Source organism: Panthera onca, chromosome C1 (genome assembly GCF_046562875.1).
Source record: "Panthera onca isolate mPanOnc1 chromosome C1, mPanOnc1 haplotype 2, whole genome shotgun sequence".
In the NCBI taxonomy this organism is placed as follows: Eukaryota; Metazoa; Chordata; class Mammalia; order Carnivora; family Felidae; genus Panthera; species Panthera onca.
The window spans coordinates 681,913-707,342 of record NC_138346.1 but is presented as its reverse complement, the minus strand read 5'-3'; the positions used below and the strand labels follow the sequence as shown (position 1 = coordinate 707,342).

The window sequence follows — 25,430 nt, the reverse complement described above, 5'->3', positions numbered from 1 at the left end:
ATGAGTACATGATCCAGTTTTTTTAACGAACGATTAAGTGAGGAGCGCGACCTTAAAGCACACTTTTGTTTTTCAGATTCGTTAGCACCAGGTCGGTACCTTCCGTCTAAGCTCCGCAGTCTGCCTTCCGTTAACGTGCGCACAGAAGCGCCCTACTCAGGGTGTGCCTTCTGCTTCGCAGGCCTTGTGCTGCTTATTCTCATCACAGTTGCATCTTGTCTAGAACCGAGAAAAAACCCCAGAAACTCAGAGCCCTGGGGTGTCCGAACCACCTGTGGTTGGTCTCTGAAATCGGGTCGACCAGCCACCAACCTGTGTCCGTTTCACTTTCTGTCATATTGAGAATTGCACCTGATAGAGGCTTTGTTTACATGCCTCCCAGAAGGTGCCCGGTGGTAGCGTTAGGCTAATGTTGGCTAAAGCACGGTAAGAACTGTGGTGTCTGGCCGACGTGGCGGCCCTTTCTCATTTCTTGCTCCATCCCCCGCCCCGTTCAATTGCAGGCCTTTCCGTGGACGGTCCTCAGCCTTCTCCCTCCGCCCGGAAGAGCCCGCTGAGCCTGAGCCCTGCCTCTCAGGTGACTCTGGGCCCAGCTGAACAGGGCTTGTTCCCCCTCCTGAGCCCTGTCCTTAGCGACGCTGGCGGAGCCAGGACGGACGGCGAGAAGGAGCCAAAACACAAGGTGGGCGCCGCCCCAGCAAGAGGCTAGCTGCTGGTGGGCCTGGTTTGCAGGGAAGCCTGGGGGGCCCAGGGCGAGCTCTGTCCCAGGGGGCTGGCTCGCCCAGTGAAATCTGTCCCTAGAGCTGCACGTCACTGGGGACTCTTCGGCCGCCTTTGCGCACAGGCAGGCTTCCTTATTCATTTAATGGCCGTTCCTGGCACCTGGGGGCTTCGAGTGGGGACGTGGTGGGAATGGTAGGGCCTTGGGGAACTTAGCCTTCTGCCCTCCCTCCCTTGTTGGGCACTCTCTCAAACGATCGGGTGATTGGGAGGGTGACCAGGAACCCCCATCTTGTTGGTCTCGTGGATGAGTGGGTTCTGAAGGAGTGACCAGGTGGGGTGGGGTCCACACGAGGGGGCGTGATAGCACAGGAGGAGGGTTGTGTGGGGTTTGCGGTGGAAAGTTGAGGGGATGCCCACAGGTTTCTCTTTGCTCTCAGGGACAGGAGGCCGGCAGGTCGGAGAGCCCCAACTCGAGGATGAGGCATTGGCCGGAGGCAGTGGCACCTGCTGCGTGGCCACCCCCACCCTCCTGGCCTGTGCCCCCCCCCACCCCGCACCCGAGCAGCAGCATAGACCAGGTGGTCATGGCCAGGCAGCTCTGTGGGCGGGCACACAAGGGAGGACAAAGGGGCCAGGCAGCTGGAGGCTTGGGGAAGAGAGTGGTTGAAATAACGGGTGGTGGACTGTGGTGGCCCAGAGGGCACCTGTCCCCCTGTGTAGAGTAGGGTCCCCGAGGAGCAAGCTGGAAGGAAGCCAGGCTCAACTGGGCTGCCAGCAGGTGGGACCCTGCCTCACAGGTGCCTGTCACGTGGGAGGGCTGTCGTGGAGAACACCTTGTCAGGCCGTGGGTTTCATCCTGAAGTTGTGCCGAGGGATGCCATGCGTGGGATGCGGGAGATTCCTCGAGAAGTGGGGTCGACCAGTCGGAGGCCTGGCGAGGCCTCAGCACACACTCCTTCCCGGGGCCCCTGTCAGAGAGAGCAGGTCCTGAACCGGAAGACGGGATGTGCCGTTGGGCGCCTGGCAAGGGCAGGGATCCCAGGACCCCGGCCCCGGGGGCAGGGCTCACAGTCCCCACCCCTCAGTCCTCTGTTCACATCGGGCTGCCTGGCAGAGGTCACTCTGGTCCCTCGAACCTGGTTCAGCAGCAAGACTGTTGGCTTGGGGTGTTTTTGTTTATTGATTTTGCAAACCTAACCAATTATCTGTTTGGCTCACTGTTGCTTTGGTGCATAAACAGAATGGCTGGAAAGCTGCATAAAAAATTAAATTTTGTTTTGTTACTTTTCCGCACTACAAGAATAGTCATCCTTTAGGTGGTTCTGTAGGGAGACTTGTACCGCCCGAGGGTCACCGGCCGGATTCCCAGTGGGTGGCCGTGGCCTTCCCATCCAGACCAGGCCTCAGAGATGGAACCTGGGAGCCCCACCACAGGCTCGCAGAGCCATGTCTGGGCCCTGCACCTGGGGACCCCAGGCCCTGCCCCACAGCTCCCCTGCCTCCTCTCCTGTCCCTGGGCACTTTCCTCAGTGCTGCCCACGGCCAGCCCACAGGCCGGCGCTAAGACACATGGGCCACAGACCCACGAGGACTCCCTGGCAGGGCCTCAGCAGCGGCTAAGCGCTGGGAGGGGCTTCTGCGTTTGCCTCTGACTGCCGGACTCCCCCTCCGTGGGGAGCAACCCGCCCACTTGTTTCCTGGCGTCCCTCCTCGCCAGTGTGTCCCACTTAACTGGCTGTTTCTCCCCCTTTCCGATAGAAATCCTTGAGGACTGACAGTATTCGGGAGGGACGAAGACTGAGGTGCTTTGTGGGGCACTCCCTGCCTGGGGCTCTTGGGCTGCTTCCTGTGAGGACAGGTGGCAGGGCTGGGCAGAAAGTACGCCGTCCTCCCGGGGTGGTGCCGTCCCAGCCCCGCTGATCTGCAGCCAGGCTGGCCGGGCTTTTGCTCCCCTGGGAGTTTCCCTAAGAGGTTTTTCACTGCATTGGAAACCTGCGGACCACCCTCGGTACACAGGCAGGCTGGCCTGACTGCCACACCCCTGTGTCCCGTCACCAACTGGTGGCGCCTGTGACGTGATGGTGAGCTAATCAGTGACACTGCCGTGGCTGTGTTTCTGAGCATTTCTCTGTGGGTACTTTCATCCCCCACAGAAGAGGAGTCGGTCTGGAACCTCAGAGTGACCCTGCTTCTGCAGGATCGCACTCAGGGCTAAGGCACTGCTTGGGACCCCACACAAAGGAAATGTGGGTAGGAAGCCAGCTTGCCTGCCCTGGACCCCCCACCCAGAACCCCCGGGCCAACAGCGTGCAGGTGGAGGCGTCCAGGATCAGGGACACTTGGCCGCATGGGGGTGGGCAGAGGCTGCAGACGGGGAACGTGGGCCTCCTCCTCGGCTCTGGCCCCCGAGAGCTTGCTGGGCACTTCGAGCTCAGGTGCAGATGGGGTGTGTCAAAGAGACTGGACTGAATCAGGATTTGGAAAGTCATGTTTCAATAGCACAAAGCCCAGAAAGAATTGAAGAGCCACAGAGGTTGCCACTCTGCAGGGAGGGGGTCTGGAGCTCTAGGAACAAGGGGTGGGCACTCCAAGGAGATGCTGCTGGGACCCCGGTGTTGTGTGACCGCAGAGCAGGCTCACCGGGGCTGCTGGGACAGAGCAGCTGTTGACTGTTTGGAAAGAGTGGGCCGCGGGGAGTAGTCCCTGTGGGTGGAGAGGTCACGGCCAAATCGGTGGTCTCCGGGGCACACAGGAGGCATGAGACTGTGTTGCCACCGTGGGAACATGGCAACCTCTGGTCAACTTCACATGGGGGCGGGGGCACAGGGAGGAGAGGGGCCCCCAAACAGCAGCCTCTAGCCCAGCCTCCCCTGTCAGCTTCTCGCCGGCGTCGAAAGCCCATCCCAGACTCGTGCAAACCCGACTCCTCACCTTCCTCCCCAAACCTGTCACCTCGGGGATGGCAGCTTTGTCCCTGGGCCTGGACCCAAAATTACAGTCAGCTTTGTCTCCTCTGTCCCTTGGACCTCTACCCACACCAGAACGTGACCAGGAGACTCTTTCCGGGTCCTGCTGCTCCCCTCCCCACTACGGACGGAGCCTTCTGCCGGGCCCCAGCCCCCCATGCTGCTCTTGGCGCGGCATCCGAGCCCCTCCCAATGAGCTCCAGTAGGCCCCAGAGACGCCCTGCCTCCCCCACCAGTAACCAGCTCACCTGTCTCTTGCCCGTCCCCCCCATCCTTGACCTCCAGCCGGTCTCCCCCTACCCGACCCCCTGTCTCTGCCGGCAGGGGCTGCGGCCGCCGCACACCTCCGGCCTCCACCCTCCCCGCTCTGCCCTTCCTCCCACTGCTGTCGCTCCAGCGCGGGGGCCTCTACTCCTGGGCGAGTCCCCGGTGCCTGTGTGCCGTTGGTATGTGCTCTGTAGGTGTTTGCTCGGTGGCCTCAGGGACAGCCAGCCCTAGAGAAGTCCTCGGCCGGGTGGGGGAGCTACAGGGGAGCGTGCAGGGATAGAACAGAGCAGGGTGTCAGCCAGGTGGGACAGGACGGAGGAGGGACCTTCGAGCCGGACCTTGACAGAGGCGGCTACCTGAGGTGCCCATGGTGTGGAGGAGCCCCACAGGGCTGAGCAGGGCCACCCACGTGGGGGCATGCGGCCTGTCCTTTGCTGGCCTGCCGAGAGCTGGGTGTGGTGTGGCCCAGGTTCCCAGGGGGCCTGCGGCAGCCCTTCCTGCTCCCGAGGGTCGGGTCCCCTCCCTGCTGATTTGGCTGCCGGCACCTGAGAGTCAGGCAGAGGCCGTGAGGACGGAGAATTCGGAGCTCCCAGGGCGGGGTCATCTCTGGCCCTGCACTCAAAGCGTGTTAGCCGGCCTGGTGCTCTGACATTGGGCACAGTTAGAATGTTTGGCAACTTTAATGACTTTTTTGTGAGTTCAGCTTAATCGTTTCTAGTCACATACACGCGTGTATACAGACACATGTATCTGTTAACCAGCTACACCCCTGGCAGCGATACCAGAACAATAATTTCATTACAAAACCAGTAATAAGCTTCAAAACATGTTGATGTTTGAACAGTGATTTTTTTTTTCTCCCTCCAAAAAAATAACATAAAATGGGAAAACCATGTAAAGGAGATCCATCTGGGCTTGTGTTTGGACTCACAAGTAAATCCCTTCAGGAATTACAGATGAAAAGCGCACAATGATGTCAGCTTGGGCAGAAGAAAGCGAGAGCTGTGAGCGTGGGCGACATGGCCGACAGACACACGCTCACACTGTCTGTGCCTCTTGCAGAGCATGGCAGCAGATGAGGCCTATTTCATAGCCAAGGAGATTCTCGCTACAGAACGAACATACCTGAAGGATTTAGAAGTTCTCACTGTGGTATGAAACCTAAATCCTTTGTTACTTTGTCTTCTTTAATATAATCGACGCCAGAAATAGAGGATCTCTCCTGAGAAGTAGCTCTTGGCCAGCATGAGATGTACATGTTTATGTTCTATTAAACATGTTTGCCTTCAAGCCTAAGAATAGAGTCAGAACAGTGAGTCCAAGTTTTTTTGTAAAACTAGTATCCATTTGAAGCTTTTCACCCAGAACTGTTTTCGTATGTTGTGAAAATAATTGGGCGATCGGCCAAGAGGACAGCTGTAGCACTGATTTGAACAATGGGGAATCTGGGATGGGTGCCGTGTGTCCTGGGGCTACAGACCATCAGGGGCGAGGTTCCTTGGTCACCCTGAGCTCTTCCCGCAGTGGTTCCGCAGTGCGGTGGTCAAGGAGGACGCCATGCCTGCAGATCTGATGACCCTGCTCTTCTCCAACATAGACCCCATCTACGAGTTCCACAGAGGCTTCCTGCGTGAGGTGGAGCAGAGGCTGGCACTCTGGTAACACCCTGCACACTCGGGCGGCCCCTGCCCTGGACCCCCACACGGCCAGCTCCGCCGGTGTAGCTGTATCGCTGCCCTCGGGAAATTCCCAGCTTCAGACACTAACTCGCAAGAACCATTGTTTGGTCGAAGCATATTTTTCAAACTTGTGGGAGGGGTAGACCTGTGACAACAGCCACTTTTATTCTTCCTTTTCCGTAAGAGAGAATGAAGTAAAGGTAGATCCACTTTTTTGCCTCGTTACTGTCTTCTGTCAAATATGGGCCTCCCACCTGGAAGCATCTCACTGCCATTCTGAGACTAGGACAGCCAGGCGCACGAGCATCAAAGTACAGCTCGCAAGTTTTAACGAGGTTTTGACCATATTTGTCCATCTCTGTCTACTCCAGGGAAGGGTCTTCCAGTGCCCATTCCACAGGCGGCCATCAACGAATCGGGGACATCCTGCTCAGGAACATGCATCAGTTAAAGGTACCACGTGTGGGTGCGATAACTCCATACCTAGCAGATGACAGTGCGCCCTCAGCGTTGCCCTCAGAGCAGCATTCCCTCAGAGCGGTTATCCCCTCAACACAGCTTTCCCCCCGGGGAAGCTTTCCCCTCAGGACGGCGTTCACATCAGGACGGTTTTGTAGGCAGGACATATTTCTCCCCAGGGCAGTTTTCCCCTCAAGACAGCGTTCCACTCAGGACAGCGTTCGTCCAAGGATGGCTCCCCTCAGGATAGCGTACCCCTAAGGATTCGCCCCAGGGCAGTTTTCCCCACAAGACAGCATTCACCTGAGAACACTGTTCACCTCGGGATACAATTCCCCTAGAACACGGTTCACCCCAGGTCAGTATTCCACTCAGGGCAGATTTCCCTTCAGGCGAGTTTTCTCCTCAGGACAGCATTCACCTCAGCACAGTTTTCCTCGCAGGACAGACTCCCTTAGAATAGCTTTCCCTTAGTGTGCATTAGCCACAGAGCAGCGTTCTCCTCTAAAGAGCGTATGCCTCATGACAGTGTTCCCCTCAGGACAGCATTCGCCTGAGGCAGTTTTCCCCTCAGGATTGTGTTCCCATCAGGACAGTGTTTGCCCCGGGGCAATTTTCCCCTCAGGACTGGACTGCGTTCCCCTCAGGACAGCCTTCCCCTCAGGACCAGACTGCATTCCCCTCAGGACAGCCTTTCCCTCAGGACGGCCTTCCCCTCAGGACAGCCTTCCCCTCAGGACCAGACTGCATTCCCCTCAGGACAGCGTTCCCCTCAGGACTGGACTGCATTCCCCTCAGGACAGCCTTCCCCTCAGGACAGCCTTCCCCTCAGGACTGGACAGTGTTCCCCTCAGGACAGCGTTTCCCTCAGGACTGGACAGTGTTCCCCTCAGGACAGCTTTCCCCTCAGGACTGGACTGCCTTCCCCTCAGGACGGCCTTCCCCTCAGGACTGGACAGTGTTCCCCTCAGGATAGCCTTTCCCTCAGGGCTGCAAAACCTCGGGATGCCTGGGTTGCCCAGTCAGTTATAAGTCAACTCTTGGTTTCAGCTCAGGTCATGATCTCGAGGTTTCATGAGTTCGAGCACCGGGTCAGGCTCTGTGCTGGCAGCACGAAGCCTTCTTGGGATTCTGTCCCTCTCTGTCCCTCCCCCACTCGCGCTGTTTCTGTCTCTCTCAAAATAAATACACTTAAAATTTTTTTTGCTTCATTTTTTTAAAGTTTTTTTTAATGTTTATTTTTGAGAGAGAGAAAGAGAGAGCAAGCACGAGTGGGGAGGGGCAGAGAGAGACAGAGGGAGACACAGAAGCAGGCTCCAGACTCTAAGCTGTCAGCACAGAGCCTGACACGGGGCTTGAACTCACGAACCGCGAGATCATGACCTGAATGAGACGCTCAACCGACTGAGCCACCCAGGTGCCCCTAAAAATTTTTTTGAAAAAAGACTGCAGACCCTAAAGACAGGGTCCCCTTAGTGCAGTTTCCTCTTCAGGACATCAGGACATCATTCTCCTCAGACACCCTTCCCCTAAGGACAGCATTTCCCTTAGAGCAGTGTTCCCTCAGGACAGCCTGAGAGGGAGTAGCGTGCTGAGGGCTGGCGCTCCTGACGCCTGCTGATCCACGATCCACAGCGGGACATCAGCCCCTAGTTGACCCGTGTAGTTGTTGCTGTCCTTGCTGAGCTCACCAGCTGCCGTAGGATGTGCAGAACATGTCTAGGCTGGCAGTGGGTCTTTGCACACAGGTCTGCCGGCTTATAGTTCCGGTTTTTTCCCTCAGACGCGTTAGAGCTCCCTGAAGGGAATGTGCCAAGGAAAGTCCAGAGCGACTCTGGGGAGCCAAGGTCAGCAACATGGCGGAAGCAGCACGTCTTCTCATTAGGACCGGTTGGCACCGGTGCGGAAGACAATGGGGCCAGCCGTGCTTTCGCTGTTCGGGGGTCTTACTCTGGCTAAACACACCTGGGACAGGGGCCCCACCCACAGGCTCATCCTGGAGCAGCCCCGCGGCATCCTGCCCGGGGACTCAAACCCACTCGTACTGCTCTGGGCTTGCAAGCCCTCATGCCCACTCGCTGGGCTGGCCGCCGCCTCCATCCCAGGCCCGTCCTGCCTTCCACCCAGTCCAGCCAGACTCCTGACATATTGTAGGCCCCGCTCCTAGCAGCCTGGGGGGCCCACAGATCCCTCAGTTCTGTCTTCAGAGAGCCCTGCTCGGAGCGCCTTCTCTTACCCTGAGACTTGTTTGGTTTTCTGAGCCAGGTAGCAAATTCGTCATTTCTATCCCAAAAGCACTTGCACAAATTTAAAATCAAAATACACACAAATCTGTTTGAGGTTATCGTACCACAGACGTTATGTGTAACATTAGTAAAACGAACTGATTTAATATTGAAACCTTCTAGAAGGTAGAGAGGGACTGGCTGGGATTATCTGTATAATACTCAGAATCCATACGTGTGTGCTTTGATTTGTGCTGTAAGAATATCAGGAGTGATCATTCCCAGTCCAACAAGTGGCTCGAACACCCGCTCTGCTCTGCACGTGGCTGGGACCTACGGCCTCTGCGGGGCTGAGGGCAGAGGGGAGCTTGGTCTGTTTCCCTGCCGCCCAGCACCACTGTGTCGTGTGGCACAGGTTACGGCCCTCTCAGCCCCAGCCCTTCATCTGTAAAGTGGGGCTGACACCCCGTGTGCCCTCACCACACGTGGTGGTGACCCCGTGGCTGAGCCCCGCGCTCCGTCCGAGTGCCGTCTGGTCGCACGCGCACCGGCCGTTCTTTCTGTCTTGCCCCATTGAGATTTCCGGCTGACCAGGCTGTCCGCGCGGGCCCCCCTCTCCCGCCCTCCTAACCTGAGGCCCTCCCTTTTATGCCTCAACAGGAGTTCACCAGCTACTTCCAAAGGCACGATGAAGTCCTGACGGAACTGGAAAAGGCCACCAAACGCTTTAAGAAGCTGGAGACGGTGTACAAAGAGTTTGAGCTCCAGAAAGTCTGCTACTTGCCCCTGAATGCGTTCCTGCTGAAGCCCATCCAGCGGCTGGTGCACTACCGCCTGCTGCTCAGCCGGCTGTGCGGGCACTATGACCCCGGGCACCATGACTACGCGGACTGCCGTGGTGAGTGTGGGCCGGACACGCAGGAGCCGGTGCGGCCCGGAGCTGGTGTTGGCCGCGTGCCGGCGCCGGTGTGGACGGGTGCCAGAGGCCCGGCTACAGGGCAGCATGCTGGCTTTCTTACTGGGAACTGGGGAGTGCGTGGCTTCCCCCCTGGGAGGGCTGGTCCGGCCGCAGTCCCCTCCCCTCCCGCCCCGCTGCCGGAGAGGTGGGTGCCTGTCCTTTAGCTCTGCCACTCCAGGGCAGGGCTCTTCTCTGCACGTCTGCGCAGTGTAGGGAAGGACTCCGATCGCCTCGCAAAGTCACAGCGGCCTCCTGCTGTGAGGGGTTCCCCCCCCCCCCGCACCCAAGTCCACTGCCGGTAGAGAGCAGCTCTCAGAGTGACCCTTTCTGGCCTTGAAGCCTTGGCTCTAAAAGTCAAGCATTTGAGCCAGCATGGCCCATTAGAAGCTTCTGATATTAATGAGCTTGGTCATTTTTATTTGTGTTAAAGGGACAAAGGAGCATAAACCCAGAGCTTTTAAGCCTACAGACGACCTCTAGTTGTGCACTTCTGGTGCCAGCCTTTGTGCAAGTCCCCTACTGTCATTGGAAGATGAAAGATTATTTAGCTGGTCCCCACCTAGTCCTGAAGGGAGTAAATAAGATACTTTCTAATGTGTCATAGGACACTGACATCTCCCTTCCTCTTCATTCCAAAAGCAAGGGCTTTCTGCTCGATAAAAGGACAAAATTGTGGGAAATCCTCGCAAGCACATTTAGGGTGATACAAGTACAGAGCGTTTATAAAAGTCCGTTGGCCGTGGGGTGGGCGGTGCCGGCAGGGGAGGCCCGGGCTCCAGGACACGACAGGGAGGCCAGTGCAAGCGGAGGGGTGGGGCCCGCTCGCTACCACCGGCTTCCCACTTGGTGGAACCCATCCCGGGGCTGATGCATGAGAGGGCTGGGGTTTTGCTGATGCAAAAACCCAGCAAGGTGGCGTGTCTGAACGTGCTGTGTAAATTGTTAACATGACACAGTGTTGATAACCCGACAGCCTGGATGGGTTTGCCTCAGAGCCTGGCCATCTCTAGAGCACTGGGAAAGCCATGGACGAAACACATGCTTAGCTGACAGCAGCGGTCAGGGCCCCTTCCCACATGTGCCCCGACCTCCAGGGCTTCCTTGAACCTGTTGGGCAAAAGGGGATCCCTTTAGATTGAGGCTTGCGTTGTGTTTTTTTATTTTTATTTTGTTAATGTTTATTTATTTTTGAGAGAGAGAGACACACACACAGAGTGTGAGCAGGAGAGGATCAGAGAGAGGGAGGCACAGAATGCAAAGCAGGCTCCAGGCTCTGAACTGTCAGCACAGAGCCCGACGCGGGGCTCGAACTCACAGACCGCGAGATCATGACCTGAGCTGATGTCAGGCGTTTAACTGACTGAGCCACCCGGGAGCCCCTTGTGTTGTTATTTTATCTTTCATTCAGTAAGGGTTTCCTGAGGGCGCTGCCTGGCACTGGCTTGGGGCCACACGTGTGTGTCTGATCCCTCGACATCACTGTGATTCTGTGGAGACTCAGGCACAGGTGGGCCTGGGGACATCAGTTTGGCAGTAGGTCAGACACGTGTCCCCAGCTTCCACAGCCAACAAAGGTGCAGTGCGAGCCCACGTTCCAGCCCTGTGCTCCATGCACACAAGGCGTCTGAGAGCGAGGGACACCGGTGAGGCAGCCCGCGGTGCACCGGCAGAGCAAAGCAAGCATCCGTGTGCCCCCGCGTCCAGACTCAACGGGAGCCCTGCAGCACAGCAAGGCCGGATGCGGCAGGCGCTCAGGGCCGTGCACCGTCCCTGGGGCTCTCCCAGCGGTTCCTCCGGAGGAGTGGCTCATCAAAGCACGTGCTTTCTTATCCGATTTGATCCTCTTAAAGCTGTGAGGCAGGGGTGGGCACCCCGCTGGGAGCAGCCGACTTGCAGGGGCGGAGCTGAGGGTGCAGACAGCTCCCGCTGTGCCCCTTGGGCGCACCAGGCAGTGGCCAGGCTGTCAGCGGAGGTTCTGGCGGGAGGGTGGAAGCTTCTCCGAGCCGTCCCCAAGAGGAAACGAAATGTGGCCACTCTGCTCTGGCCAAGCGGCTGCTCCCGGTGTGGCCTGGTCAGGGCTGTGTGGTGAAGGCCACCCTCCGTGGCTGCTTTTGTGCTTTGTCTGAATGAATTTCCCGTCCTGATGATAAACCTTCATATCTGTACTGGAACTACAAGATTGGCATGCGTTTCTCGATTCAAGGAGGAAAAGGACAAAGGTTTTGAAGATGCGAATTATTCACCTTTCAACTACAGTAGCTAGTTCTCTGTAAAAAACAAATACGGCTGTGCCCAGAACGGCAATTATTCACAAAGACCATTCTTCCTGTTTTCCAAGCCGGAGCGTTAGCTAGTCAGTGGTTTGGACGGAACAGGTCCAAATTTCGAGGCATCTGCAGGGACCCCCACGTGCTGTCCCTGGCAGCTGCAAACCATGGACGGCAGTCCCATGAGGACTTGGGAGTAGAATGTTCCTTGGGTTAAAACTGCCTTTTAAAATGGCAGTTCCAGGGGCGCCTGGGTGGCTCAGTCGGTTAAGCGGCCGACTTCAGCTCAGGTCACGATCTCGCGGTCCGTGAGTTCGAGCCCCGCGTCGGGCTCTGGGCTGATGGCTCAGAGCCTGGAGCCTGCTTCCGATTCTGTCTCCCTCTCTCTCTGACCCTCCCCCGTTCATGCTCTGTCTCTCTCTGTCTCAAAAATAAATAAAACGTTAAAAAAAAAAATTAAAAAAAAATAATAAAATGCCAGTTCCTGTTGCAGAGGTGTGGGTGGAGGGTTCCTTCCATGCCCACCTTCCCCGGTGCCTGTACTGAGGGGTCTCTCCTCACAGATGCCCTCCAGGCCATCACAGAGATGACCTCCACACTCCAGCACAGCCTTGCCCGGCTGGAAAACCTCCAGAAGCTGACAGAGCTGCAGCGGGACTTGGTCGGCATAGAGAATCTCATCACTCCCGGCAGGGTGAGTGACTTCGAGGAAGTTTTTTGAGATGGTCACCTAATTGTTTGGTCTTTATCCAGTGTAGTTGACAATACATTGTTGTGTTAGCTTCGTGTGTGCAATACAGTGATGGTTCTGTGCTCCTCACGGTGAGTGGGCTCTCAATCCCCCTCACCTGTTTTACCCATCTGCCCACCCACCTCCCCTCTGGGAACTACCAGTGTGTTCTCTATAGGTAAGAGTCTTTGGGGGGGGGAGGGGTTGTCTCTCTCTTTTTTTTTTTTCCATTTGTTTCTTAAATTCTACGTATGAGTGAGATCATATGGTATTTGTCATTCTCTGACTTCTTTCGCTTAGCATGATATTCTCTAGATCCATCCACGTGTTTGCAAATGGCAAGATTTCATTCTTTTTTATGGCTGAGTAATACCCCATCTTATCTATACCCCACGCCTTCTTTATCCATTCATCGGTCAGTGGACTTGGGTTGCTTTTATATCTGGGCTATTGTAGATGATGCCGTAGTGAACTTAGAAGTGCAGGTATCTTTTCAAGTAGTGTTTCCATATTCTTTGGGTAAATAACCATAGTGGAATTACTGGGTCGTAGGGTAGTTCTATTTTCAATTTTTTGAGGAGCCTCCACACTGTTCTCCAGAGTGGCTGCACCAGTTTGCACTCCCACCAGCAGTGCACGAGGGGTCCCGTTTCTCCACATCCTCATCAACACCTATTGTTTCTTGTGTTTTTAAGTCATTCCAACAGGTGTGAGGTAATATCTTGTGGTTTCCATTTGCACTTCCCTAGTGACGAGTGACATTGAGCATCTTTTCATGTGTCTGTTGGCCATGAGGATGTCTTCTTTGGAGAAATTTCTGTTCGTACCTCGGATTATTTTTTCATGTTGAGTTGTGTAAGTTTTTACATATTTTCGATACTAATCCTTTCTCAGATATGTCATTTGCAAATATGTTCTCCCATTCAGTAGTTGCCTTTTTGTTTTGCTGTTTCCTTTGCTATGCAAAAACTTATTTTGATGTAGTCCTAATAGTTTAGTTTTGCTTATGTTTCCCTTGCCTCAAGAGAGATATCTAGAAAGATGTTGCTAAGGCCAATGTCAGAGAAAGTATTCTGAAGTTACCTCTTCTAGGATTTTTATGGTTTCAGGCCTCACATTTAGGTCTTTAGTCCATTTCAAACTTATTTTTGTGTATGGTGTGAGAAAGTAGTCCAGTTTTCCCGGCACTGTTTGTTGAAGAGACCGTCTTTTCCCCGCTGTATATCCTTGCACCTTTTGTCAAAGGTTAATTGGCCATATAATCATGGGTTTATCTCCGGGCTCTATTCTGCTCCACTGCTCTATGTGTCTGTGTTTGTGCCGGTACCACACTGTTTTGATGACAACTCTTTATGGTGTATCTTGACATCTGGGATTGTGATGCCTCCAGCCTTGTTCTTTTTCACTTCGTTGCGTGTAATTGAGACATGAGTCACATACTGCAGAATTCACCTTTCCAAAGTGTACAGTCCAGTGGTCTTTAGGGTATCCACAAGGTTGTGCAATCATCATCGCTAATTCTAGAACATTTTCATCCCCCGTGAAAGAAACCCTGTACCTGTTAGCCGCTCCCCTCCCCCGTCCCCAATCCACGGCAGCTACTAATCCACTTTCCGTGCATTTGCCTCTTCTGGACGTTTCCTCTAAGTGGAATCACTGTGTGGCCTTTGCGTCTGGCTTCTTTCACTGAGCATCATGCTTTCGGGTTCATGTTGTAGCACGTCAGGGCCTCACTCACTTCTGTGGCTGTAAATTCTGTTCTCTGCATACAGCATACTCTCTGGATCCGTTCATCTGCTGGTGGACTCTTGGGCTGCTCCCCCTAACGGGGACCGTGAGCAACACCGCTGTGAACATCTGTCCCTGCCACACAGGTCCATCTGTGAACACGTTTCCAGTTCTCCTGGGTAGACACTCAGGGGTGCAACTGCTGGGTTGTATGGGAACTGGGTTTAACCTTTTGAGAAACTGCCAGTTTTCCAAAGTCTTTCAGAGTTACCAGACAGCTTTACGTTCCCACCAGGGGTGTGTTGGGATTCCGGTTTCCCTGTACCTTGTCCCTGTGAGTCTAGGCGTCGGGCTGCTACACAGGGTGTCTCACCGTGGTTGCGATTTGCGTTTCTCACACAGCGGATGCCAAGTTTTTTGTTGTGTGTTTGTTGGCCATTTGTGTGCCTTCTTTGGTGAAATGCCACTTCAGATCCTTTTCTCCACCCGGGTTGTCTTTTTGCTGTTGAGTTGTGAGGTTCTTTATCTGTTCTGGATACCAGACACTTACCAGAATAGGATTTGCAAATATGCCCTCCCATTTTGTGGGGTGTTTTTTCACTTTCTCGATGGTATCACAACACAGAAGGTGTTGGGTTTTGTTTTTAGGGATTTCTTAAATTTTTTTTATTTATTTTTTTAAATGTTTTTTAATGTTTATTTACTTTTGAGAGAGAGTGAGTATGAGTGGGGGAGGGGCAGAGAGAGGGAGACACAGAATCCGAATGGGGCTCCAAGCTCCAAGCTGGCAGCACAGAGCCCGACACGGGGCTCGAACTCACGGACTGTGAGATCATGACCTGAGTGGGAGTTGGATGCTTAACCGACTGGGCTACCCAGGCGCCCCCAGAGATTTTTGATTTTCACGAAATCCAATTTACCTATTCTCTCTTGGGTTGCTTGTGCTTTAGGTGTCACAGCTGAGACATCACTGCCCAGTCCACAGTGTGAAAATATACGTCTGTGTTTTCTTCTAGAAGCTTTCTGTGTTTCAGCTCTTATATTTGTTAATGTTTATTTATTTTTGAGAGAGAGCATGAGCAGGGGAGGTTACAGACAGAGGATCCAAAGTGGACTCCATGTTGACAGCAGATGGCCCGATGTGGGGCTCCAACTCACGAACAGTGAGATCATGTCCTGAGCCAAAGTCAGACGCTCAACCAACTGAGCTACCCAGGCTCCCCTCAGCTCTTATATTTAGATTTGATCCATTTTTAGTTCATTTTTATGTGTGGTGTGAGGTAGGGGTCCCACTCCATTCTTTCCCACGTGGACATCTAGTGTTCCCAGCACCATTTGTTGAACTGTCCATAGACACAGATATGCAGGTTTCTTTTTGAACCCTAGTTCCCTTCCATGGGTCTACATGTCTCCTGGCTGCTTGCTCCTTGCTTCACCACTAATGCTTTTTGCTTCGAACTTAGTACTGTCAACCTAAGAAGACCTTTTTAAGGGTTGCATGGGGGATGTTTCTCATCCTAACACAAATTAGACTGTGGTGTGTAAGTCACGTGTCCGTGTTAGCCTTGTTAGAAGGTATGGAGAATGTGGGATCACAAAGAAAAGAAATGAGCTACACTAAAATGTACAGGAAGGGGGAGCCTGGGTGGGTCAGTCTGTTGAGCGTCCAACTTTGGCTCAGGTCATGATCTCGCGGTTCCTGAGTTCGAGCCCCGCATCAGGTTCTGTGCTGACAGCTCAGAGCTTGGAGCCTGCTTCGGATTCTGTGTCTCCCCCTCTCTCGGCCCCTCCCCTGCTCGAGCACTGTTTCTCTCTCTTTCTCAAAAATAAATAAAACATTAAAAATTTTTTTACGTACAGGAAGGTTCTGACCTCCTGGAGTCAGGGCTTTGGTTGGTACCCAGACAGCTCTGTGTCCTTTCTCTCCTTGCCACGTGGCTGAGGGTTGCGGCTGGCTGTGAGCTCCTGGAGGTCAGTAGGGCTCTCAATACAGGCTGTTTCTCTCGGTGCTCCACGCAATGGGTTATCGGTGGTGGCCCAGGGGACCGTCACTACAGGGACTGGAAAACCGGGCGGGGTCTCTGTGTGGCCCGGCAAGTTGCTCCACGTCTGGGGCCACCAGGGGACTGATGGCAGCTGCTTGGCTCAGCGCCTGGCATGAAGTGGCTGGTCTGCAAACACTTGCTGCCATAGTTGTTTTTAGCCCAAACCTCTAACGTCTTTATGACTCAGGGCTCCTGGTCTCCCTGCTTGCCAAATGCTCATGTCAGAGACAGAAGCCACACCAGAGACGTGAGCAGAGGAATTTAAGAGCCAGGGTTATTAACTAGGAAGAAAGTTGATAATGAGGTACCAGAGGGCCAGCAGGGCCCTGTCGAAGAGGCAGAACGCAAGTGCCACCCGGGGCGAGCCTGCAGCGCCGCAGGCAGTGTTGGAAGGAAGGGCAGCCACGGACCTGGGACACACTCCCCCGGAGAAGGGGCTGCTGCCCTGCGGCTCCCCGGGGCAGAGGGGGAGGAGCCGGCTGTGTGAAGGGAGGAGCCCTGCAAACAGGACTGGGGGCCGCAGGAAGGGGCTGGGCTCCCTGCTCACCCTCAGCCCAAGAGTGAGAAGAATGCGTGCAGCTGGGCAGGTGGGTCCGCAGGGGTTCCGCTAAGCCCTCAGTTTTACGCCCTCACTCGGTCCATTCGAGGGCCGGGGTCTCTGGCGAGTGCTCAGGGTGTGAAGCTCACGCTCCTGCTTCTCTGAAAGGAATGACAGATGACAGCAGAATGTCTGGAAATTGTCCAAACCAGAATTCTTCGGAATTACCAGGACCGACACTTCCCGCCATTGGTGTGGGCAGTCAGGCCTGTGTGGACGCCCGAGGGCCTGGGAAGTGCTGCTTCCAGGGCAGGTGGGGAAGTGTGAGGGTGTGCCCGGGTCCTGGTGGTGCCATCAGGCCCTGGCGGCAGAGGCCGCACCCTCTCCTCCTCGGTGGAGGGACAGCCCAGGACGAGTGTGGGCGGCTCCCACCAGGGCCTCATTCCTTTGGGGTGGAAAAGCCTGCGTGGTTTGGGGAATCATTTCTCCAAATGCCAGTGCCCAGGTGGCAGCTGACACTAATTACCTGTGAACATTTGGTGGGAACCAGCTGTCCCTTCCTCCCTCCCATTCTCAGGCTGCTCTGGCCGAGTTTTTCTTCAAAGCTGAACTCCGGTATCTCTGTGTCTGAACCTTCCAGAAGCTTCCCCTCAACAAGAACAGTGCCCTTTGCATTCCATGAAGGCTCTCAGCATAGCTGGCCGGTGGCGACACAGGGCTGCAGGTGTTCAGCAGACAGCCTGGGGACCGACTTGGAAGCCAAGGGAGGCGGGGGGGGGGGGGGGGGGGGCGGGGAGGGGAAGGGAAGAGGTCGGAAAAGCATGGAGCGTCCTGGGTAGGAGGGCACTGTCGAAGGGTCGGACGGGGGCCTGTGAGTGGCTCATCCAGACGGGCTCAGAGAAGTATAAATGGTGACATCACCTGGCCCTCAGCCCCGCCAGCACACCACCTGCAGAGGTGGCCTTCGGCACAAATAGGACCTCATCTCTGTCTTTTAGGAGTTCATCCGCGAGGGCTGCCTTCACAAGCTCACCAAGAAAGGTCTGCAGCAGAGAATGTTCTTTCTGGTAGGTGGGGTGGGTGTGGTTGTGTCCGGTGAGCCAGCGCTGAGGCCCAGGCAAGCAGCCCCAAGTCAGACAGGAGCCCGCCTAGGACGGCACAAAACACTCGCAGCGAGGCGCCTGCCTCATTCTGTGTTCTGGGGGCCTGTCTGCAAGGCCATCAGAAAACCAGAAGATAGAAAAGTCCACATTCCCGTTGCTGCAGGAATGTTCTGCTGAGAGCTGGCTTTGCCTCAGAGAGGCCCTCCCGGTGGGTCCCCTTGATCAGCTCCCTTCCTCCTGCCACTTAGGAGACCCCAGCCTGAGGCACCCTGGCTGAGCCTAACCGGAGGACCAGCCAGAAGTCCCCACCGCCTCCAGCTGGCGGGCACTGGGCGTGCGGGCCTAAGAGATCTGCTGCCTCGTGTGGTTACCAGCTCGTCAAAATAATCGTGTGACTGAAAAAAAAAAATCCCTTTTTTGCCCAAAATCTCCAGCAAGCTAAGCCAATTTGATAACCACATAAAGGCCCCAGGCGCTGAAGTTGGTCTATTAAGACATTGAAACCTGTCGCTTGCTTTTAAGCTTCATGTAATAAAGCCTGTCGTCTTCAGTTCTCAGATATGCTGCTCTACACAAGCAAAGGGGTCACGGGTACCAGCCACTTCCGGATCCGGGGCCTCCTTCCTCTCCGTGGCATGCTGGTGAGTGCCAGGCACCGCGCCGGTGGTCGTTACTATCCCTCCTCATGCTCCAGCCCACCTGCCGTTCCCCTGGGGGCCTGTCCCTCCTTAGACGGCACAATGGGAGACCCCAGTTGGGTGCTCAGGGAATGGGGCTGACCCAGCTCTTGAAAAAAAAAATCCCGATCCCCTTTCATTGTTCTTGTGCTCATCCCTTCTCACATGGGCCGTTCTCTTCACGTCGTCTGATCGTTCCTAGTTCTGTCACACGTGCACATGCGCGCACAGCTTCAAAACCGGAAGACAGCACCGCCAACAAGTCGTCAGGCTGTAGTTGGGGGCTGGGCTCGGGCCTTCCCTCCACGTTCTAGAAGCTGGCCACAGGAAATGTCGCACCCCGTCTGTGCGCCGCCGTAGCGGGCCTGGGCCACCGGTGACCCTGTTGCACAGCGTGCCCTCTGTCCACACCACACACCAGTCAGCATGTCTGTGTCCCCCCAGCACAGGCTCAACCAGACACTTCAGTGTGGTCTCTGACGAGCCCTTCGTTTTGATGTGACCCAGTTCCCCAGCCTTACCTTTTGTGGTGGGTGCTGTTCGTGGTCTGACGACCCTGCGTGAAGGTCTCAGAGAGGCTCACGCACACACATCGACTCACTGTCCATTCGCCCTGGAGTGTGAACCTGCACTCAGCCTGGACCCCGTCTTTGGGAACAGTCAAGATGGCTGGCCAGGTTCGGGTGTTTGCCACAGAGCTGTGCCGTTGGTCCAGAACAGGCCACACTACAGTGAGCGTCTCTCCTGCAGCCCCGCCAGCCTCCCGTCCGTGTGTCCACGGGCGGGGGCTCAGACACCACTCTGCTACACTTGCCTGGTCTGCCTCAATTTCCCCACCCTTCTTCAAGGGTGTTTTCCCCTTCCCGGCCCTCCGTGTTCCTGGGCACTGTGCCTCCTTCCACTGGGCACCCGAGCCTGTAACATTTGGTGGTTTTCCCCACCCTCAGCAAAACAGGGCCTGTCCGAACACACCCCTCTGCCCTCGCTGGAAGCAGACCCCATCTGTTCTAAAGTGTATATTTTTTAATTATACTTTCATCATAGAAAAAAAAGGAAAATATAAAAATCTCTCATAACTTCGCCACCAAGTAACACGCACTGTTGGCATTATTGCAACATGCCCTTCAGGCTCCGTCTGTACGGGAACATTTCCATGGGCGGCACGGCGCAATCACCTACAAGCTCTTCTGTAACTCGCTCGTTCTTGCTCAGCGCTTCATCCCTGACGTCTCCTGTGCTTGTAATAGGTGGGCTCCGTGCACTTTTAATGGAGACGGGCAGTGGACTGAGAGGCCAGACTCTGGCTTTCTGAACTGTTTCCCGACATTGGACATTCTGGCTCCATTTAGTTTTTCGAAATTAGAAATAACCCCGTTGGATTTTGGTCTTTCTACACATCTCTACGCCCAGCACGTGTTGTTTGAGCCTTGGGCAGCTCGTTTTTCTGGCTCCGAATATCAGCGCCACATCACTGGCGGAGCATATGCACGACCCGGCCTCCCACTAAGTGCATCCGAGCCTCTTTTCACGGCGTCGGGGGGCACTGGGCACTCACCCCTCATCCTTCACAGTCCCACCAGTGGCGCAGCTTTTGGACGGTCGTGGAGGCCGACGGAGTCCGTGTCTCCTAGAGTCCGGGGCCTCCCCGAGGAGACACGCGGGCATCTGCTGCCACGGTCTCTGTCGGCCTGTCGGCTCTTCGTACACGTTTGTGCCGCATTTTATAGACGCCACCCGCTCGCCGAGGCCGCGGATCCCTTCCCCAGCTGGCAAGTCCTGTTTGTCTCGCCTGCGGTTTGGTGTGATCTGGTAACTGGACAGTGATCGTGTCTTGCTCCTGGGACGGCACCTGGCACAGAGGTCCCAACAAATCCTTGCTGTAGGAGGGAATTCAGACATTTTTATAGTCAGATCAGTTCATCTTTTCCATCAGGGCTCCCATCCTTAGTGTGGGCTCAGGAAGTCCTTCCCTGTGCCAAGATCACATCGGCGCCTTTTTGTCCTTCTGATCCATTCAGTTTCCTTAAGTCTCCCTCACAAACTGCCTGAACGCGTTTCCTTGCGGGCCGCCAGATGGGGACGTGCCACGTCCCCCCTCGCACGCAGCTTCCTTTGTCGAATCTGTTTCTCTCTGACCTCCAAGGCTGCCCTCGTCACGGAAACACTGTGGCCTTCACACTTGGGGTGCTCGCTGGGCCTCCCGTCTCATTTCTCCGGGCCAGCCTCAGTTCACACTGTTCTGTCATGTGGGGGGGTTGCTGTGTTGGGAAGCTCCACCCCTTATTCGTCCTCCTTTTGAAAAAGTTCTTTGCTACTTTCAAGTATTTAATTCTTCCGGATAAACTGAGGAATCATTGGGACAAATTCCTTGCAAAAACAGCACCGGGATTTCTAGTTCAATGGCATTACATTTACGTGCTGACTTACAGGGAGACGAACATCGTGACCTTCTCTTGCTGGCCACTGCTCACACTTTCAGATCTTTTGTGTCCTGAGTGAGGCTTGGTGGTTGGCATCGCACGGGCCCCCACACAGGGAAGCCGTCTCTTCGGGGGTGGTCTGTAACCGGCTGGTTCCGGGGAACAGACAGCCGGCCCTCATCCTGAATGCAGAGGGAAGGGTGACAGGTCTTGGCTTCAGAAAGAGAACCTGCGTCATGTTTACGGCTTCCTCCCGTTTCCATGTGAGAGACATCAGAAGTCACACGCTGGATTTTAGCTGACGTGTATGTGGCATTGCAGAAATGACCGCCCTCCTCCCGACAGGTGTGGTGGCCGGCTGTGCTGGCCGGCTTCCCAGCGTCAAAGCACCGTTGCATCCCTGGAGCCCCCTTCCTCGGTCACAGGACAATTTCTTGTCTGTGCTTTGGGTTTGATTAGATAGTATTTTATTTGGGAGTTACTTCAGTGAGTCACTTAGAACCGTGAGCAGTCCGTCAGGTTTTTCTCTGAAGCTAACTTTGTCAGGTTTTGGTGCCAGGTTTATAAAGCGAACTGTCCATTTCCCTTTTTGATAATGAAAATGCTCAACATTTTTTCCTGTGCTTGACTTTCAGCTAATAGTGCTGGACCCACCGGTGAGTAGTTGGGTGCCCTGCGGCCCACAGCTCGCCCACCTGGGTGGCAGGTGCCGTGGCCCGGGAATCCCCATGCCCCCTGTAGCCCCTGGTAGTCAGCAGAGATTTGCCCAGCACAGGGCTTCCGAGGCACCTGTGTTGTGCTGCAGGCGCGGGCTCTGCCGGCCCCGGGCTCACTCCACACGCCCGCCTCTTCTCCCGCCACAGGTAGAAGAGGGCGAGAGCGAGCGGTCTGTTCCACACTGTTTCACCATTTGTGCAGCTCAGAAAACAGTCGTGGTGGCAGCCAGGTAAGAATGTTCCACTGTGCACCCAGCGGCCCGGGGCGGTGGGGTGGGGCGGGGGAGTGCTTCTCTGGCACGAGCGAGGTCGTTGTGGGGCGCGTGCCCCCTTGAGCCCTGCTTCAGTTATGTGACCAGAGAGCAGGTTCTCCTGTGGTGGGAAGCGAGTGACCTTTGAGAACGTCCCCATGGAGCGGCCACGGTGCTGTTGAGCTACCTCGACCAGGGGCAGCCCACGTGGTTAGTGGCACTTAGGTCCCCTCAAGTCGGGGAGGGGCCCGGCCTCCACCTGCCCCCACGGCCGAGCCACTTCCCCCAAATCACCCCAGTGTGAAGGAGGCCTGAGCTCAAAGGTGAGCAGGCGGCTCACTGCCCTGTAGGGGCCGGGGATCCCTGGCCCCTTCCAGAGGGGAGGCGTTTCTCCTCCCGGGCGGGCACCTGGCTCTGGGCTTCCACCCCGTCGTCATCGTGTCACCGCTGACATCAGAGAGCACAGGACACTTAATGCCCCACCAGGAAGCCGTGGCAGCTTAATCATGAACCAGGAACGGGTCTGGTATTTCAGCGGCAGAGACTTGAAAGTTCTGGTTTCAGGAATAAAGTGTCCCTGGAGAAGCCCCCCCTCCAGGCCCTTCACCTCCCAGGGTGGGTGCAGCCCTCGTACCTTCAGTCAGAGAAGCCGGCACAGCAGGGAGTTCCTGGTGGCCTGGGTCCTGTGATCCGGGCGCTGAGCCTCGGCCCTCCCCCACCAGCACCCGCCTGGAAAAGGAGAAGTGGATATGTGACCTGAACACTGCCATCGACGTGGCCAAGAGCGGGGGTGACCCGTCCCTGGTGCTGCCGGGTAGCGTGCTCTGCGCTCCTCCCTGCAGTGAGTTCCGGCCGGGGCGCCCCCTCGGGGACCCCGCTGCACCTAAGCTTCCCTACAGATCCCTTTTCTTGGTCACAGGCCTCCTGCTGGCCCACAGGCTCTCCCTCCACAGAGAACGGTCCAGGCACCCCGAACACCAGGGGAGAGGTTGGGCGGGGCGCGGGGAGGGACCACGAGCTCTTCTGGCAGAAGCGCCGCGTGACTTTGCTCTCCGCCCATTGCTGACCCGGGCTGCAGGCTTCCCTCGTCCCCCAGTCCAGAGCACCGGACCAAAAGCACCCCCCACCCCCACCCTACTCGCCCCGTGCTCCCGTTTCCCTCTGAGCAGAGGGCCGACTCCTTCCCCAGGGTCCTCTGAGGAGGTCTCTCCGGAAAAAGAGTCCGAAGACACTCATGGCGTCCACGGGTCCCTGGAGGGGCAGGGCCAGCACCGGGCCAACACCACAGTGCACGTGTGCTGGTACCGGAACACCAGCGTCTCCAGAGCCGACCAGAGCGCGGCCGTCGAGGTACGGCGGCCCCAAGCGCCCTCTGCTTGCGCTGGCTACAGGGGAGGAGGGCTGGACCGGGCAGAGCAGGGGGCCACCAGGCTGCGGGCTGACCGTGACCATCAGGGCTTGTGCAGGCCCACGAGATTAGTTCCGTGCGGGAGGAGCCAGGCGGACAGCGTCCCTGGGGTTCTCCGGAAAGGGCGGTCTCGTGGGGGCTGCCGCCTCCCCTCCCACCTCCATCACCCGGAGCGGCCACTTCGTGCTCCAGCCCTTCGGCCCCCAGGCCGCCTCCCATTCGCTGTGGGTTTTGGGCTCCTGTCGTACCTGAGGCAGAGCCAAGTGAGGAAGCCGTCAGAGCCCCGGGCTCCCCCGTCAGCCGGGGCCCGAAAGGTAGGGCCCACCGAAAGGGCAGAGCGCCGCCAGCACGCCAGGCCCCACGAGCCCGGGGCGAGGAGTGCGGGCTGAAGGCGTCCCTGCAGGGCCCTCGTGAGCACAGTCAGGGTTACAAGGGAGAGGCGGGGCCACTGGCCACAGGGGCCATCCTGGGTCAGGACGCCACGCTCAGGGCCAGGCTGTCTCGTCGGGACCGTGCTAACTTGGCTCCACGTGGCCTGTTGCAGCATCGGGTTTATGAGGGTCATGGCTGGGGAGGTTATAAACAGGGAAAAGAAACTTCGTGTCCTTCTACTTAGCGCCTGGGACCTCACCCCCCACATCTGTAAACCTCCTTCTGTCAGACTATGAACAGACTGACGACCCAGAGCCCTGGCGAAGGAAGCTGCCGCTCAGGAAAGTGTAGTCAAGGCCACAGCCAAGAAAGCCCTCGGGGGCCGACGCGCGCTTTGGGGTAGCAGGTGCTCCGGGACAGAGTCCCAGGACGCTAACCAGTACCGGTGTCTTTCTTTCCCATAGAACCAGCTTTCAGGATACCTGCTGAGAAAATTCAAAAACAGTAACGGCTGGCAGAAGCTCTGGGTGGTTTTTACCAACTTCTGTTTGTTCTTCTACAAAACTCATCAGGTAAAGGTGCTGGACGGAGCCGGGGCGGGGAGGCGGCTGTGCCCGTGGCACTGGCAGACAGCGGCCCCTGCTCCTAGCACAGGAGAGCACGGCCTCCCGGCTCCTCTGCCCGATCCCACAGGGCATTCAGTCCCGACGGGGAGAGCTGGTTCGGCGGTGGTCGCGGGGGGGGGGGGGAGGGGGAGGGGGCGCATCCACTGAGCCGCGTGCCACCTTGCAGGACGACTACCCCCTGGCCAGCCTCCCGCTGCTGGGCTACAGTGTCAGCGTCCCCAAGGAGGCCGACTGCGTCCACAAGGAGCACGTCTTCAAGCTCCAGTTCAAGTCCCACGTCTACTTCTTCCGGGCTGAGAGCAAGTACACGTTTGAGAGGTAATCCTGTGGCAGGCGGCCACGGTCGGCCGCTGTCCCCGCGGGTCTCCTGTTGTTACAGAGGGTGCCGGAGGTAGGCGCTCTGAGCCCTGGAGAGAAGGGCTGGGTGCCGCCTCCAGAAGGGCTGGCTGGTCCGTTCGCTCCGTGCCTGGGGTTACCCCTGGGGAGTTATTTGAGCACAAGGCCACTGGTGTGACCAGGGCACACCCTGAAATCCGAGTGAGCATCTTGGGAACTTCTGACGGCCCAGCCTCTTCTCCAGGTGGATGGAGGTGATCGAGAGCGCCAGCAGCTCACCCGGGAGGGCCAGGCGCCCCGAGGACGAGGCGTGAAGCCCGCCCTGCCCGAGGAGGGCAGAACCAAGAAGCAGAGCAGGGTCAGCACATCCCCCGTGACCGCGGGTCCCGTCTTCCCCACGGCACAAGGGGTGGCTGTGGTCTCCTCGGGTCCCCGGCGTAGGATAGGTGGGGCAGGACAGCGTGGGGACGCCTCACAGTGACCTCTGGGAGGGCCGTCATCCCGAGACCCAGTGGGCACCGGGAAGGACACACAAAAAGGCGGGCCCGGCTCAGGGATGGTGGCCGCACCCCACGCTCCCCTGCCCTCTCCTCTTCCAGAGCAGCGCTCCGCCGAGGACCGGCCCGGAACGGGAACCAGGGTGGGCCCCACAGCTGCACGCCAGGTGACACGTGTCCACGCAAGTCCAGCAGCAGCCACTCTGGAGCCCGCCCCACAGCCCTCTGGAGGAGAGGACACCAAAGTTCCCACCTGGTCCCGGGAGGGCAAGGGCCTAGAGTTTCTCGGTTCCCCAGGGTTTCCTCACAAATCAAAGTAAACGGACACGGGCTCTGTTAGTCTGTCCATGCAAACGTGCGTGCGGTCCAAGATAAAGAGTTTCTCCCCTGCTCTCCTGCCAGTGGACCACAGGGTCACCCTGTGCCATGATAAGGACTC

At 56.6% G+C, this 25,430-nt stretch overlaps 1 protein-coding gene across 11 annotated transcripts in view; it reads left to right on the top strand.

Annotated features, from left to right (window-relative positions):
• The window catches only part of FARP2 (FERM, ARH/RhoGEF and pleckstrin domain protein 2), a 104,304-nt gene extending 78,974 nt beyond the window's left edge, over positions 1–25,330 (top strand). For 2 of the 11 annotated variants that reach the window (XM_060624404.2, XM_060624403.2), the window contains exons 14-28: positions 504–682; positions 5,019–5,108; positions 5,481–5,614; positions 6,007–6,088; positions 8,980–9,217; positions 12,108–12,238; positions 17,584–17,652; positions 18,240–18,329; positions 21,421–21,731; positions 22,475–22,593; positions 22,942–23,102; positions 23,997–24,104; positions 24,325–24,476; positions 24,739–24,804; positions 25,096–25,330. In XM_060624404.2, the coding sequence (XP_060480387.1) occupies positions 504–682; positions 5,019–5,108; positions 5,481–5,614; positions 6,007–6,088; positions 8,980–9,217; positions 12,108–12,238; positions 17,584–17,652; positions 18,240–18,329; positions 21,421–21,731; positions 22,475–22,593; positions 22,942–23,102; positions 23,997–24,104; positions 24,325–24,476; positions 24,739–24,804; positions 25,096–25,162 (1,997 nt within the window). In that variant the 3' untranslated portion in view covers positions 25,163–25,330. Of the gene's footprint in view, positions 1–503; positions 683–5,018; positions 5,109–5,480; positions 5,615–6,006; positions 6,089–8,979; positions 9,218–12,107; positions 12,239–17,583; positions 17,653–18,239; positions 21,732–22,474; positions 22,617–22,941; positions 23,103–23,776; positions 24,105–24,324; positions 24,477–24,738; positions 24,853–25,093 lie in introns of those variants that run through there. The other 9 variants (XM_060624406.2, XM_060624407.2, XM_060624405.2 and 6 more) reach the window with 9 other exon arrangements.
• The last annotated feature ends 100 nt before the right edge of the window (positions 25,331–25,430 follow it).